We start from the raw sequence: 17,745 nt of genomic DNA on the forward strand, positions 1-17,745 counted from the left end.
TCTAATTGTCTAAACCCCAGTGGCACAAAAACGGACAAACAAAAGGGTTTGTCATACCCTGTATCCCTTTGAATTTTTCTAGTAAAAAAAAGGAAAAAAAAAATCAGATGAAAGAAAACTCCTCCTCTGTAAACCCCAATCTAGCCACAGCAATAAAACAAATGTCTCGGCACAGGCGGTGATGGCGGTAAAGGAGACGGAAGGGCAGGAGGAGGAAGATGAAAGAACGGTAAATTTTCTCCAGACGACGGGACCAGGGAGCTCCTGGATTCCTGGCTGTGCAGTTCTGGCAGCTGACGCTGCTCGTCCTCTGATGCCCTGGCAGAGAGTCAGGCAGCACTGCTGTCCCCTCCAAACATCTGCCAGTCCAGCCTGTTGGAAGTGTGTCTGTGCTGAACGCTGGAGCATGGAAGGTGAGGAAGGGGAGCCTACCGACCAGCTAAGATTTTAGCTCCCGGTCAGGTTTCATGCTGAAGGGCTCCAACCTCTCGCTCTCCGGCAGCATGCTGTTCAGTCGCTCCATCAGCGGGATCGTCTGGTCGATGCCCATCTGTATACGGCGGAGGATGGCAGACATCTCATTGACCTTCTGGATCTGCTCTGCATACTTGGCATACTTCTTCTGGCGCTCCTGCATGAAGCTATAAAGAGTTTCCACAGAGAGGTCCATCTGTTTAAAAACAACAAGCAGAGCGAGGCACATTAGGCTGACTGTTACCACAGGCATTTCAGCATGTTGTCTTTCCTAAAAACAACCAAGAAGCATGTTAGACACCCCACTAGAGCTACCAGCCAGGTACAAAGATGCTCCTCTGTTGTGGCACAACAAGTTTGTCATGAAACAGAATGATTCATAGCTGTGTACCAGGGAGGACATATGACCGCTTCAGGTCTACCTCCAAACACTGAGTATTTGATCAGAAAATTCTTTGCTTACAGGGTTGAAAGCCAACAGGCACTGCCAGGGATTTTCCGATAAACTATATACATACCCTTCAAGTTATCCAGACCCAGGGAACTCATGGCCTCCACCTACACCTGTAGTATATTTTCTGTGGAGATCATTCATTTGCAAGCATTAAGCTCTACCACAGTTGCTAAGCTAATTTTATCAGCTTAGCCAAGTTACTTTGCGACTAAGCCACTGACTGCTGTTGTTACCATCGTCATTTGGAAAACTCCTGTCTTGGGAAAGAACCATAATAGATTGCTAGTGTCCCTAACTTCCCCGAATCCTAAAAATAAATGTGTTATGAGTGACCCCAGGAGAGACATTAAGTAAATCATCTACGCAATTAAACACAGCAAGTACCCAAACACGGCTCTAGCGTGATGACAATGCCAGGAACTGCAGTGCTGTTCCTGCCATTGAGCGACGAAGGTAGCCTTTATAATTCACAGCCCAACTTTCTCTTCAGCCAAACCTGGAAACTCCAGGCAGGATTCAGCCAATAGCCGCTAGTACTGTACACACAAGCCAAGTCAAATGGTTTAAGCTGTTTTACACATTGTAAGACATATCATATATTCAGAGAGCTTGGTAACAGATCTGGTCCAAGCCCTCAAAGCGCACACCTTAAGCTCAGTTGCTTCAGGTCGCTGCAGCTGTGCTCAACAACCCCAGCTGCTCCACTATGATGGCTCTCCAAACTGGTATGTCCGAGTGGTTGGAACTCATCTTGCAACCACACTCTGTCATAGAGGAAAGTGATCCCTTTGCTTGGGACTCGGCACCCTGACCAGTTTTAGCCCGCTGCTGCCTCTTATAGCTGTTTTTCTGAACCTCTCCCATCTAATTACTCCCAGAGGAAAGAGATCACCACTCATGATGAAGCAGCCTCAGGGAATCACTACTGAGGACTCCAGGTCTACCAGGAGTTCCCAGTTCAAACATCCCTCACTCTGTGTGACCACAGAGTCAACACATTCGGTGGAGGACAGCAACTGTACCCATCACCAGAGACAACACAAATTGATCGGTGCACTGCTAAAAATCAAGCTTTGCTGACCAGATCTGACTTACATAGTACTTAATGGGCAAGTGTTGTCCTGACCCAGCACGCTGCAGTGCAGGGCTGCAGGGGAGAGCCGGCAGCAAGGGGAGGACTGGGTGGAAGCAGTGCAAAGCTAGAAGGGGGATCCCCCACCGAGGAGGGAAGTTCCACCCGACCAAGCACTGCTGTCCTGTTGGTGACAGTGATGTTTGACGCTGAAGGGAAAACTAGAGGAGCTGTGTTTGCTGACAAATGTCCCTCTCAAGCCCTGGGGAAGGGACCAAGACAAAAAACACTCAAGCAAGAAAATATTTTCTTGAGAAACCTAAGTTACAAACAGCACTGAAAACAAACAAGTTTCCACTGGATTGTCATGGGGATTAGGAAGCTTTTTTTTTTTTCCCCTATCACCTCCATTAGTACCAATTAACCTTTTATTTCATCTCTACTTTCTAGTGCTCTCAGGCCAAATTCTCCCTTTTTGACTCTGTGCTTTCCTGTGAATTCCTTCCTCCATGCTTTCATGCATGGGACAAAATAAAAACCACCAGAGCAGGAAACTTCAAATAGAGTGGAAACAATTTAAACCTACACAGGGTTTTCTATTAAAACCCCAGCGTAATAAATTAGTAACTTGGTGCTAGCTCTGTAAATTGGAGTGTGTAAAAAGCAGACCACCACCAGGTCTGCACGGGATGGAAGTAAATTCAATCCAGCGCCTAAAAACACCCTGCTTAATGAGAGACAGTGGTGTGGAGTGGCAGCCAGTCGGAAACCTGCCAAAAGCCAGCACGCCTCATTAAACTGAGCAGCACGGGGACCCGGGCAGAAACCTCCTCTGGTGTTCTCCTCCACAGGCAGGTTCTCCATGTGGCCTCACAGTGCTATGCAAAAGGCAAAGCACACACCTACCAAGCTCTGAAACAAACAAACAAACAAACAAACAAAAAAACCCAAAACCACAAAGGCTCCCTTTTCTCTCCATTCCAATGATTTTCATCTGTTGACTTCTGGACTCCTTGTGTAAACAGCAGTAATGTCCACTTCCTAGAGGGGTACACGGAGAGCAGCTCAAGCTGGCCTGCAAAAAGAAGAAACGTGGAGTGGCCTTCCAAGCTCTTTGCTACTTTTGGACACATTGACAATGGCTATAAAAAAGCTGCCTCACAAAAAGGAGAAAGGGTGGAAGTAAGCATTTCCTATGGTTTCCCTACCCCTAGCATTCCAGTTTGCCTGCTGCGGGAGGCCACGGCAGCTGCACAGCCAGCAACACAGCAAGGAGGACCGAAGTTGAGTAATTGTGAGGAAAGGCCAATTTTTACTCAGAATGAACCTGGTCTTTTTAACTAGAAAAAAACCCCAAACCCTACATGTTGACTCCTGTATATAAATGCCAATGCCTCTTTGCAGCTTTCCTTGAAGCAGGCCTAAATACACACATCCTTCCTGCCCCCTCCAAGCAAGCTTTGCCAGTGCCAAACCGTGCGCTTTTACCTCTCCTGGCATGCAGTCCTGTTCCTCTGGCACTCAGACGGGGCCTTCAGCTGCAGGACTCAGAGGGTCAGCCCCACTTACCCACCACAGAGCCTAAAACTGTCCTTTGGGAATCTGTGATGAACAGGGAAGGCTTGTAAGAATCCACTTAATTCCCTACTATTTAATTCCACACAGTAGCAATAAAAAGCATCTGGAGAAGGAGAGCTTAGGCAAAGAGTCTGCTCCCCTGCCTATAGCCAAGGCAGAGCATGCTTTTCAAGACACCCTCGTGGGTCAGATGCGTGAGTTTGCCTTCTTCTGAGCAGCTCCCATCAACTCCCACCTCCCCCAACAGGAGGCCCTGCCACAGTCTCGTCTGAAAAACACTCTAGTACCCAGCCTTCTTGCCCACCCCTGGCTAAGAAGCTCTGTGGGAAGCCCAGCAAGACGCCTGAGAGCCAGCAGCTCTTCCACTGCCCTGCAACCATCTGCCAAGTGTTTATCTGAGCCATTCCTTCTGCCCTGCTTGCTTCAAGCTTCCTACTACGCCAGGCCACCACAGCTGTGGGCAGCTCCCCCATGGGCAGGTCACCACTCTGTACCCGTAAGTCATGACAGATGTGGAGTTGTGCTTTCACCAGCCCCTCAATGGCTTCACCATCACCAGTTTCTCCTTCAGACATCACCACTAAGTAAGCTATCCTCATCCCCACCTTACAGGTACGTAAGAGTTTGGAGAGTCAAAAAACTGGACCTGAAGCCTGTTAAGAAGCAACAGAACAAAAGCAGAGGGCAGAGCCCAGCATGCTAGGTCCTGGTCCTAATTTTTGTCAAAGTGAGAGGTTCTGCCCAGGCTGGTATTGAGAAAAAAAACATGTTCTCAGTGAAGGGGTGAGAGTTTCCAATGCACATTTTATTTCCTTCCAAAAACGATTCTTCCTGTTAAAGCAGCAAACCTGAGGCTGCACATGCCAAGAGTAGAAGACAGCATTTTTTCCCCTTCCTACATCAAAAAGGATGGAAGAATTTTTTCAGTTTTTCTTTTAGAAATATAGTATCAGAAAAATGGACAAGCCTAGAACTCACCTTCCAGCATGATGTATCTTTTTTGTACAGCCAGTGACACTGAGAATTTGGGTCTGTTTCTATTTCAAACCTCATGACTCCTACGTGGATCAGTAGCAGCATAATATTAATTTATGCCTCAGCTTCACATTTTAAACATGAAATGACATCTACAGGGATTTTCTTTCTTCAAATGAAAACAGATTTATAATTACTTCCAACAACAGCACAAGATGGATATTCCCCTACTTAAAAGGGCTCCAGCACAGCCCTTCCTGGTATACCATCCACATTGTCAACCAAGTAAGGGCTCGCAGACTCTCCTCTGCATTACACAGGTCCATTTGTAACAACACACTGATGAAACACAAAAACAATTGAGGGGACTTTCAAACATCTTTGCACACCACAAATTCTTGCATTCATTTTAGAATTCTTCTTGGCCCACACTGCCAAGCAGAATAAAGACATTAATTTAGCCCACAAAAAGACTGAGGTCAGCACTGGACACTGCCCAGTTCTTTTCAAGAGACCACACTGAAAACCAGCCAGTGCCCTATATATATACACCTCTTACCTGGCATGGTTTTATAGAACTTCTGTTATGGGCATGGAAGTGTCCTGAGCTCTTGGAAACAGAGGTCACATCTTATTACTTCAATGACTGAGACTGAAAACTACAGCTAGACACATTTTTCCCTGGTTGCAGAACATGCAAACGGTATCAGAAATTCATTAAACTTGGAATCAAATTTCTAGAGGCACTGCTAACATTTGCAACAAAACAGATACATCTCTCCTAAGAGGATGCTCTGTCATTCCCAGCTTCTCCACTCCCTCCTTAAAATGCCAATAAGGCAAGAAGATGTTTCGCTTTTCCCCGACTCAGCAACAGCCTTCAAGGAGCTCAGCTAGACATCCACTTGTCCTGTGTCCCTCTGCCCTAACAATGTGCTGTTAGCTTCCATGCCATATGGCTGCCACTCAGAAAAAAAACCACAGCAATTCAGGCGCAATCCCTATTCCAGAAAGTTCACTTGCTAGAATGGTGCTCCGAGCACAAGCAGCCTTTCCCTTCACATTGTCAGGTGTCTAGCTGGGGTTAAATGAACTCCTTCCTGCAGCTGCACAAAAACCACATCAGAAACTGACAGGCAGGAACACGGCTGCATGGAATATTAATCACGATGTGCTGGTGTGAAAATGCTTTTCAATCAATGCACTTAAAACTGAAGACAGCTCCTCTTTCTGTACTGCTTGAAAACAAATGTGCTCAATGAATGGTGCTTTTTTTACTCCCTCCTTCTCTCTTTGATAATGTCACGCAAAGTCAGCACAATAGATTGTGATGACCTCCTGATGAGGGGAACATCCTCTGTTTCTCCCACTCATCCCACACACTAGTAAGTGATAAGGTAGCATCTTTGCCAGGGTAGAAAACAGAGACACCCGGCCAAGGAACCCACGTCCTTCTCAGCATCGGTCATGAGTATAGCTCCCATGAGTACCCTTCCTCTGCGCCACTGCCAGGTAAACAATTATAATTTGTGTTTAAGTTCTGCTTATCACATCCAAGACCAAATCCCATGCCAAAATGTTCCTTTTGCTCCCTCTGTAATTTGTCGTTGCTGTAAACAATTGCCAAGGGTTATTCTGTCTGAGCATTGCACAGATCACAGTCAAGTTAGAGAACAAAGAGTAATCATTTTAATTAGCTCTAGCATTGAGTTATAGTAATACGAACAAGTACCTCAGTGCCCAGCCAGCACAGCCACACACTTCAAAAAAATCTACAGCTACATCCATACCTGGTGCCTTAGAGCTGTAATAGATACATGTTAGTGTAAGATAGGCTGCTGTATCTGCAACTTAATTAATTTGGGAGGCATTGGGCTGCACAAAAGAATTCAGAATTCAAAGGAATCAGAAGGTTCATTCCTGAAATTAGCTTTTCTACCTTCCTGCACATTGCATTATTGGACAGGATATGTTTGTCGCTATCCTGCGGTCTGACCTCCGCAGCCCATGTCTCCCTCAGCTCTGACTTGAGCCTTCCCTGCTTGAGAGCTACCAGCATCCCTCTGCCAACTGGCAGGCCCCCAAGCTTAAGTTATGACTGCTATCACTAACTGTTGCTAAAAAAAAAAAAAAGTCCTAAAGCTATGATTAAAACAATACCGAACTCTCACCCAGCACTAATGAACAAGTAGACTTCCCAGCACTTGAAAAAGCAGGGCCCCACTTCACAGAGGTGGGAGAAGACTGAGAAGAAAGCCTGACAACCAGCAGCCATCTGGAATCTGTGCTGTAGACGCTATAGCCAGCTCTCCAGCTTGGATATATCTTATATCACAGTCCTGTTCTACTGGACTTTCTTTACTTACATTTCCCTCAACACCACCGACATCATCCTTCTCCCTCAAAACAGCTAAACCATAACATAAGCAAGTTAAACTCGGGGCACAGTTTCACATTACACAAAATCCAATGCAACCTCAGGCTGCAAAACAGCAGTCCCACTCCTCATCTTCAAATTAGCTGTATGATCATGGGACCAGTTCTGCACATAAATTGGGGAGGGGCAGGGGAGAAAATAAGCTTGATCTTCCCAGGCTCTCTTTTCTTTAGTGGTTTGGTCTTGTGTCCCATCAGCTTGCTGGCCTGACCTGTGAGCCTGACAGTCACAGAAGCGGCAGGACCATCATGTGAAGAGAAGCACCATCTCTCCCACTGCACATGTGCCTGGATCCTAACCCAGCGTTTGCTGTAGCTGCATCAAACTTTTAAATACACAACAAGTTTCTTGGGAGGGTGTCCTGGGCTAAGCAGAGACAGAGTTAACTTTCTTCACAATAGCTAGCAAGAGGCTGTGTTTTGGATTTGTGCTAAGAAAAAGCTAATAAGAAGTGATGTTTTGTGCTGCTGCCAAGGACAGCAGACCAGGGAGGAAACACAGCCAGATTTGCTCTTAGGTTAAGATTGAAAACTCAGAGTAGCCAATAATCTATTCCATAACATACACGTCATGCCCAGTATATAGGTGAGGACCCTCCGGAAGATCGTCCCTTTTTGTTCCGGATCTCTCTTGGCTCCAGATCATCTCGCTCCAGGTGGCTGGTCTCCCAAGGCCTTCCCCCCCTCCATACCCCGGTCGGCTCTCGGTCTGGGACACTCGGACTGTTATCTCCATTCTGTGAGTTTCGAGACTCTCCCGCTCCAGGATCGTTAGCCGGGGCCAGGTGGTCGCTCCCCCCCCTCCCCGGTCAGCTCTCGGTCTGGGATGCTCGGACTGTTATCTCCATTCTGTGAGTGCCTCCAGGAGCGGTGCACCCCCCACCTGGGGGAATCGTGAGTGTGGTTTTGGGACACTCTCTCTCCCTACTCTGGAATTGCTAGCCGGGAACAGGCTGAGTCTATCATCAGGTGTGTGGGGGGGCAGTATCACTGTGTATCACTCATTATGTATATTTGTATATAGTATTATTTTTCAATATTATTGTAGTTTAGTTATTAAATTGTCCTTATCTCAACCCACGAGTCTTTTTTCCATTTACCCCTTTAACTCTCTCCCCTATCCTTGGATGGGGGGGCGGGAATTGTGTGAGCGGTGTGTGGTTTGGCCCCCAGCCAAGGGCTAACCCATCACAGAGGGGAAAAAAAAAGTATCTATCTGTAAGTTTTCTAAAATGTCACCAAGAAAAGGTTACAGCAATTTCTAGCTCACTGACCTTAACTAGTAACAACACTTTTTTTATGCTGCTTTCATAAAACAATCTACATCTATTGAAAAAGTCATCTCTACAATTTACCAAGACTAAAAAAAGTTATGTTACATTCAAAGCATTAGAAATGCTTCCATACCTCTCCTAAATGACAAAGTTTAAGAAAAATGAGTATTAAAAAAAACACCCAGACAACACAAAAGAGAAATGAACCCGTGGGTACGTCCTCACAAAACCTCTGTTTTGTGGAGTACAACTCCATACAAACAAATCAGAAACTCCTAACCTGTCCTTAATCAGCTGTTCCTAAAGAAAGAAAAATCTGTATCTGTTAGTGTGATCTGTTGCTTAAGCGATAACTTGCACAACTCTATTTAACCCTACCTAATAATTCTGCTACAAAACACAGCCTTCAATTCCCTCATTTCCCAATTTCACACTGCTGCCATATTACTAGTTCATAACACTCCCATACCCAGCCAGAGCTTGACTGTTATAGGATAACAGCACTTGCAAATGTTAATTGCCCGTAGGGTTTTATTTTATCATAAATTCCAGTTTTGTAGTTCTAGTATGTCAGAATTACTAGCTTTAAACAAGTTGGTTTTCCTATCAAGAATAAGCTTCAATTTGAAAAGAGATGACCACTATCATTAATGAGATGTTTTTCAGAAAACACCACCGTTCTCATTTCAGAATGAAAAGGTGCTATCTAAAAGAGTTAGCATCATGACATTTGCAAGCCATCTGATCTAATGATACTATTCTCAGCTTCGCACTTGGGACCTGTAGGTCGTCTTTTCCAGATGTCCTACAGAAGGTCTTTCAAAATTTTTCAAAGGGGGATGCTAACTTTGGCCTTATTTAGCCAGGGTTGGACACACTAAGAAGAAAGTGTTTTTCCAGAAGACAACACTGCTTAAAAATAAAAAGCTCTTAAGACTGTTCTTAGAGAATGCAAAGGAGATGAGCTTTAACCATTTCCTAATTTGTGAAGTGGTAAAAGGATTATCTAGAACTCCCTCTTTTTTTTGTCTGGGGAACTGCAAAGATGGGTTCAAGCATCATGCTGCATTTACAGAACTAGTCCAACACATCTGGTTGCATCAGACCTACCTCCCATGTGCTGTGCAAATAGCCTGTATACATGCAAGGCTGAAGCACGAGATGTTCAGGGGCACAAGCCTAGCAGTCAGGATTTCTGGACATCTGACAGCTCAGATGAAGCTTCTGTTCTTTCTCCAGCAGCTACAGTTCTGATACAAAATGTCCAAATCAACTTCTTCTCACCAGGGAAACTCAACAGTATGTTAGCTCTAACAATGTTAGCCATTGATAATATGAAAAAATTCTGGAAGATCTTTTTGAAGCTCTGCATCGTCTGTTTCATGTTCAAACCTTCCAGTGATGATGAGAAGGGAAGGATCTACTTGTTCATTCCCAGAAGAGTTTGAGACTGACTCCACCATACTTACACAGTGCTGAAGCTCAAACGTCCCAGCACTTTTCTGGAGGTCACAATATCTGATCGTCTTTGGCTTCAGGAAAGCCTCAAGAAAATCTTGAGTGTTGTAGATCATTTCCTTCGCAAGCTCTTCTGAAGTTACAGACTATTCTTCAAAATATGATAGTAAGAGTACATACCACCACCACCAATCAATTATTCAGACAAAAGCTCAGTGAGCAGTGGTAACTCTAATCCACTCTGAGCATCCATTTTTATTGTATTGAGCTGCAGTGGCCTCAAATTTCACAGAAGATCAAGTATTTCTCCCTCCTTGTTTATGTCTACAAATGGATCTCTAGAACAAATTGATCAAAAGCAAGAAGGCATTTGAAAATTTACACCATGACCTGGCAGGAGAACTTACAACTGAAAAGTAAGTAGTTCATCTTCAGCTCCCGTGTAGCTTAGGTCAGGCACAAACAAGAATTAAATTCTATGGACTGGATTAAGGAAAAGGAAAGACTGTGACCCAAGAATCTTTTCTGACCTTAAAAACTCTTATAAAATCCGTGCTCTATATTGCTTTTATGTTGGTGTGGTTTACAACAGCTACCTGAGCACCGGAATTTAGCTTTTAGAAAACTTGCAAGTCCCAGCAACTTGTCTTCAAATACAACATTTTCACTTCTGCTAGGAAAAAAAAAAAAAAATAAAGTCTTATTTCTTGTCCACCACACTACAGTTTGGCGCAGTTCATACACTTGATTACAGGGTATTCTACTATACTATAATTCAGCATTTTATCCGGGCTTCCAGAGGTAGATGACACATCCAGTCAGGAACAACGCCCACACAAATTAATTACTAGTAAATGATATGTTTCATACATCTAGAGCAGTGTTGAAATAATGGCTAATAATGTTCTCATATAGAAACATTCATGCCCCAATGGCACAGAAACATTAAGGAAACCCTACCCTTCATAAAAAAAGCAAGATGGGCAGATTACTTGCACTAAGGCTTTGTAATACTTTCAACATCAAGTCATCTCTGCAGATCACATCTGATTGTTATCAGAATACTAATTATAGAGCTGCAAGCACAAGGTCAACCCTGCTACCCCCAGCCTACTACCTAGCATCTTTAAGTCATCAGTGCAACTCCAAATATTTGCAAATAATACTGGCTAACCAATCTAAAATGAATATCAAACTGCTGAACAGCTTTTAGCAAGCATTCCTGATGCCTCCCCGCCTTGCCCAATTCTCACTTAGGGGTAGAGTTGGCACCTTGAAAATTTCAATTCAACATTGAAACAGGAGGCAACCATTAAGAATCTAAGCCTGTAAAGTGACTTTTCCTATATCAACACAGGCCAGCAGGGAGCGAGAAGACCATTTTCAACCTACACTAATCCCAGACTTATTTAAAAAGCTAAATCATACCAATTTTGGTCTTCATTTGACTAAGCCAAACAAGTAAAGCTTTTCCAGTTTCCTCACAGAGGTTGTCCACTCCCTCACCCCCAGCATCCTTATAGCCCTTCTGTCGTACTACAGACTCCCCTTCCTTAAACATAGCAAGAGCTGCACGCGGTGCGTCAGAGTTTGTCTCACAGCCTTGTGCAGCACAATCCATATGTTCCTATTTCTTGTGGGAGTACCTTGCACGATACAGCCCAGGCTGCTATTTGCTTTCTTCGTATCTCAAATCTGTTTCATGCATGAATTCAATATAAAGTCTGCTAACTCTGGAATGGACTTCAATGCTTAAATCTATTTGAAGATCTCCGGTGTTTTGGGGTGGGTATTTTTTTTGGTGGTGGTTGTTGTTTGGGTTTTTTTCCACCTGGGGAAACAAGGCTAGAATAAGAAACCTAATTTCCTAGTTTAAACAGGCTGTGAGAAGAAAGTGAATTCTGTTCCTTCTGGTACTTGATAATCATAAACTCCATGCACTAATCCTGACTTTTGTGTTAATAAAAGCCTTGGCATACTAGACTTCCAATCTTCAGTGCTAGTCTCTTAAGCACCCAAGTTCTATAAGAATACAAACCTTTCTGATTGCTGGATGCTTGTTTAATTTTCTACTCTTCCTTGGAAATGTGTTGGTGGAAAAGATTCCAGTTTAGATCTTTTCTCAAAAGGCCGTAAGAAACCAAAGCAGAAGAGAAGGGAACTTGCTGGAACTGATTTCACACATATATTCCAGGAGGGAGGGACTGGTCTTTTTTTATGACACCAAATGAAGCAGTGCATGTTAATGCAACAGACTTCAGGCTGTCACAAGTGCAAACAATCTTTCCTCTTCCTTAATAACTGCTAGATCACTTCATAAAGTTCATGTACAACAGAGCACTGGTCATCTGCCTCGGGCATACATAGCAAGACATCCATTCGATGTATTACAGTAACATTTGTGAAGCTTTTTCAAAAGCAGTTTCTCATTTTGATGCTGGCTGGTTAAGACATCACCCCACCACTCAAGAATTCAAGCTACTTGTGCATCAAGCTGGAGAAAAACAAGCAAGAGGACATGAAGGTAGTTTCCAGCTTAACAACCCTGCACATTTATGTCTGTATGGTGGCGCCTGTTCAGTTAAGATTCCAGCCTTTATAAATAACACTTTATCACAGAAGAGAGGAAAAATAAAGAATGTGATAGATTGCCACAGCCCTCATCAACCTCATAATTCCAAGATGCTGAAGACTGTATTTAAGGTACCGATTTTTTCACAGAACACTATGTTCTCTGGCTTCTCTAGCTAGTTATGGCAGCATATTAAATCCTTTGAAAATACAAGTGGCATTTCAACCCAGGTTCCTACCCATTCCAGAAATATTGCATCCCAAGGAATTCTCAGGCCTCTTTGCCTGGATTTAGGGCATTGCTAATTGAAGTCTGTGAACCAGAAAGCTCAATTTTGCTCAGAAGTTAACACAGCCTCATCTAGAAAGTATTTATATGTTGTTGTCAAAACTAGACACATCTCCATTTTCACTTTTGCTAGGCTTCATTTAACAGGCTCCCTTTTGATCCTCTGAGCCCTTCCCTTTAATGGGATGAAAGGTAACTTAGTGGTCTGATCCATAAGAGCACATGGACCTTGAAGCAAAGGCCTGAAGTCAAATCAGCACTTTGAATTTGGTGAGGACATTCATATTCTGCTGACCTAATTCAGTGTAGTCAGACGTGCATCAGTCACAGGGCATGTCTGCTGAAAACAGGTTTCACAAATAGTTTTGGAAACTCAGCTCTGAAACCACCTACAGGGAAACCATAACTAACAGGAATGGCAACAAACACCTCACTCAGCAGAGTACTAAAACAAACAAAACCAAAGACCAAACAAAAAACACCTCCACAAAACTCCTCCTTCACTGGAGTCCATTATCTGAAGGGACACTGGTCAATTGTGACTCGAGCACGGGATGAATCCCAGACACTCCAAATCTTTCTGCTCAGAGTGCCCATAGTGCATTGCCCATTAGAAATTGAGTGCTTGCAGCAGATATGCACCCCGAGTCTAATTGCTGCCTTGCTTAATGGGATCCTGCACTGCACCAACATAGTCCCCAGCCAGGCAATATTCTTCCAAGGTGTCTGGTCCAGCATTCATTGATTCATTCCCAATGATGGAATTGCTTCCCACATTTAGAGAGCTTTTCCCTTTATCACCACCTTCAACATGCCTTGTCCTTTAATTCCCACTGGGGGATGTCAAACCTTTATAAGCTGTTCTTACCACTGACAGCCTTCTCGTCTCTAGAATGAGAGGGGTTCAAAGCCGCGAGCCCTGCCCATAGCGAACCTGTCCTTCCCTCAGGCTGAAACAAAACCATCTTGATGACCTCTGCAGGCCCCAGCACATTTTCCCACTAGGTGACAGGTCTCTTCAATAAAAGAAACGCTCAATGCCACTGAAATAGTGTAGTTGTCATAAGGGTCAAAAAGCCACAAGGCATTCACAAAAAATAAACTTAAATTCCTAAATCCTCAAATTGATGGGCATGTTTTACTTCATACACGTGGTGACATGAATGGATGAATCACAATTTATGAGTCTTAAGCGCATGGGATAAGCTAAGACGTGCTTGTATATAATGCTGGTATTTAAAAGGGCTTTTCCTGTTCATCTGTCAAGTGCACTAGACTTCTTGCTTATATAAAATAATGACTTAACTCCTACCTGTAATTTTAAACAGCTAAAATGTATCGGGAGACACGATGTGGTGTACATGTAGCTTCAACAATTATTTACTTGCCAAATACTTGCTGTATTTCTGGACATCTTAACTACATACTAGCCCATTACAACTACTTTTTGAAGCAAGCTGGTAAAAGAAAAATAATCCATTCACATCTTATTCTGGAATATTTCTTCAAAATAACGAGCCATTCCCATAGAGGAATTTACAGGTATGAAACAAGCCATACACTAATTTGCTATACAGCAAACTAATTACTGATATTAATGTCTGCCTGGACAAAAGTTAACTACTCCACCATCACATTTGTTAAAAATATAAAATTTTACAATTTGAAAACTTGTTAACTTTTTCCTGTAGGTATGTGTCAGCTTAGACTGAGATATTTTAATTTCGTTTTGTACTGTAAAAATTGTTCTGTTTTCAAAGTTGTTGTCAGCCTGGGTTGCCTATGGCAATAAAAGCTCCAGATACACTACACTGATATTTGGGTTTAGGGCAAAGTCTAAGAGCCCTCCTAATAATCTACTTAATGCATTTCAAGCACAGTTAAAGTAGCATATCCCCTTTGCCAACATTGGAAGACTAGTAAAAAATGCTGTCAAAGGACCTCAGATGGCTTTCAGCTTCCCTTCTGCTTTCACAGAAAGCAGCTAAGCTTACATTTTCAAATGAGACTAGTAATTTTTGGACACTCAGCTTCAACTGTTTTGAAGGATGTGATTTTTAAGAAGCTTAGCATCTAACACATGAAAAATAATCTTTAAGACATTAAAATGAGACAATTTTGGAGGCACACAAAGTCATGGGCCCTTTCTGAAAATTTAGTTCTGCTCCCCAGCCTTTACCTATCCTACTTGTTTCCCATTCTTTGTTATTCACCATCCCCTGTCAGATGACTTTCCAAATTCTTTGCTTGCCACCCAAAAGAGACATCCTCCAATGATATGGACTTAATGTAAAGTAGCCCTCTCCCTGCTTCATTTGCTTCTTTCCTCCCAGTCATACCTAATATTTAGTGCTGGTTAACATTTGCCATCAGACTAACCTTGGCAGAAACCCATCATAGAATCATAGAATCATTAAGGTTGGAAAAGACATCAAGGATCATCGAGTCCAACCATCAACCCTACACCACCTGACCCACTAAACCATGTCCCGAAGCACCACATCTACACGTTTCTTGAACACCTTGTGTTAATGCAGACATTTTACAGGTCGCGAGACTGAGGCAGAGCACCTTGGCAAAGAAAGCACGTGCAGGTCTCAAATCCAATGGCAGCCGGAGTTGCACAAAACTTCAAACTAGTTGTAACACAGGTGTACTGCATCATCATGGCTGAGACAGATGTGGGATGCAGCAAGTTAAGACCTTCTATCTACATCAAAGACACTAGACCCACCACAGAAACAAAGGAAGAACAGTGTAGTTGAGCTTTTTTTTGTTGTCATGAAGATAAATACACTACAGAGTTTTTTTTTTTTTAATTTATATATACAACACCCAAGAATACACAGACAGAGATTGTTTTATCCTGGCTTAGCACATCATGGTTCATCCCTGCAACTTTTAGCCTAAAGTATTACAGTCTCTGTTAGGTGCACGGTCAACTCTTATCCCCATCATTAAGCACATTTGGTAAAAGCTCCAAGGCGCAGTAAGATCAATTTAACCTGTTAACTAGCTATAATTGCCTTTTATATCTTACCATTTTATAACACATTATCTAATGGGTTTTAAAAAGGCACCTTTTTCCTAGCATACATACATAACAAGCTTACATGGGTCCAACATATCATCAGTAGACAGACTAGATCCCATTCCCAGACCCAACTGAAGAGAATGCCTCCAGAAGTCAATAACATGGTGATTCATCCAGTAAGTTAAAAATTTTCATCCTACAAAATACTAAAGAGTAGACAAATTACCCAGAAAATGCTGCATACAGGCTTTCAACTATCAAATTTTGTGAGATGCCATAACCCTGGATTAAGACATAACATAAATCCCAAATTGCTGTTCTGTTGTTTTTCAAACTGATAAAGAGAAAAAATTAAAAAGAATCCTAAATATTTCAGTGGTCCTGGAATTAATGCAGTATTTGCAACAGATGGTGAATCAGCTGCCAAAAATTAATATGTAACATAATATTTAATGCATAGTGGTTATTTTTCCCTAAAAAGATACAAGTACAGCCTTTTTTTTTTTTTTTTTTGGCAGTGAAGACAAAGCCTATTGTGATAAAAATCAGTCCTTACAAAACCAACAGTTCAGGTACAAGTAAGTGTAAGTGCTGAAGAGAGTTGAGTCAACTACCTTCAATCACATCTTCAATTCTTTCCCCTTCAAGGAAACACTTGGGTAAATGTATTTCTTCTTGAAAGAGAATAGTCACAGCAACCTGGAAGCCGCAATGGCTCTTCGTTTAGGAGCAGATACAGATCCAGACAACACACTGCAAAGAGATTCTTGCTGAACTGGAAAATGAGATGGAGAGCAAAGCTAGACTGTTTTGGTCCCCAAAGTAAGGGAACACACAGATGGCTCTATTTAGATCTGCAATAACTACTGTCATGCAACGTTTTTGTTTTCCTTAGCTTACCCTCTTCCTCGTTAAGAGCCATTTTAATTCAGATTGTGTGCCGATTTCCAAACCGCCACAGTCAATTACGAGTTAGCGAGGACCGATAAATTTACAACAGTACTTCTGAGTTTTGCCAGAAAACAGGAAAACTTTTTCTGGACAGACAATGAGCAAAAGATATTTGCCCTGGGACGTTTTGTCGAGGAAAGACTAAAAAAAATCCTCGCTGCAGGCAGTATGACTGTAGCATACTATACTGTAGAACTATTACTGCACTGAGTACAGTCAGTTACAGTCTGTAAAGTGAACATACCCCAGGCAAATGGTAGGAAAACAGGGACTGAAGCTCACCAACATTTTGTAGGGAAGTTAAAAGCATCGGTCACTTGGTAAGTCTGTTATTGGAAGAAAAACAGTTCAATGCTTACAGCATTAAAGATAGAAAAAGGGAAATATTGACTACTGAAATAAGGATAAAATAATTTACTGTCCAGCTCATACACACATTATACTTTTCACAACACACCTCGTTTTCTTTCATTTTTACTCTTTACCGATGGTCAAAGCTTTGTCTACATGGCGAAACTAAATCATTGCTGACAAATGGGTGCAGCCAAATGCAATTTCCTTTGTCTGCACTTGTAACAAGAGACATACCCTGCTCTAGTTCAGCTGCACCCCTTGCTGTCAACAACTGTCAACAGCGGTTCGATTTAATGCACCAAGGAGAACCCAAACAATTTGGAAAGAATGATTTAAGTTGAGTGGGTCCCACCCGGCTCCTCCAGAACACACACGCAGAACAGCCAATGCAAGAAAAACATTTAAAAATTATTAGGAAAATTAACAGTAAAAACCCACCAGATCTGGCAGAAGGATTGAAAGCATCTGAAATTGCTTAAGTGTTGTGACCAAAAAAAACCCCAATCCAACTATGTCAGTTGCCTGAGTTACAGAGTTGCCCATTTCTCCTTCACTTTGTCAGAGAGGAGTCTGTGTTAAAGAAGTTAGTGACAATACCAGTATCATAATTTTATTGATTTTACATGAAAAAAAAATCATAAGCCTTATGTACTGGAAGAAAACAGGACCATAGCTAATTTAAAAGGGACTCTGCCACTTGCCCTATAGAAGGCAAATCCAACTAACTCTGATTGTACCGGTGGTGTCTACCACGACTTTAAATCCTGTTGATATTCCCTCTCACACTTTAATAGCCAAAAGAATTACAATCTGCTTGGATTAATG

The 17,745-nt window shown here is 42.6% G+C and overlaps 1 protein-coding gene across 1 annotated transcript in view; it reads right to left on the reverse strand.

Annotated features, from left to right (window-relative positions):
* Positions 1-439: 439 nt before the first annotated feature.
* The window catches only part of LOH12CR1 (loss of heterozygosity, 12, chromosomal region 1), a gene marked incomplete at its 5' end in the record, with an annotated part of 68,707 nt that continues 51,401 nt past the window's right edge, over positions 440-17,745 (reverse strand). Inside the window, one exon of the mRNA XM_010076442.1 lies at positions 440-670. Within this exon, the coding sequence (XP_010074744.1) occupies positions 440-670 (231 nt within the window). The remainder of the gene's footprint in view (positions 671-17,745) is intronic.

The sequence above is a fragment of the Pterocles gutturalis genome, unplaced genomic scaffold (genome assembly GCF_000699245.1).
Source record: "Pterocles gutturalis isolate BGI_N339 unplaced genomic scaffold, ASM69924v1 scaffold26708, whole genome shotgun sequence".
NCBI lineage: Eukaryota > Metazoa > Chordata > Aves > Pterocliformes > Pteroclidae > Pterocles > Pterocles gutturalis.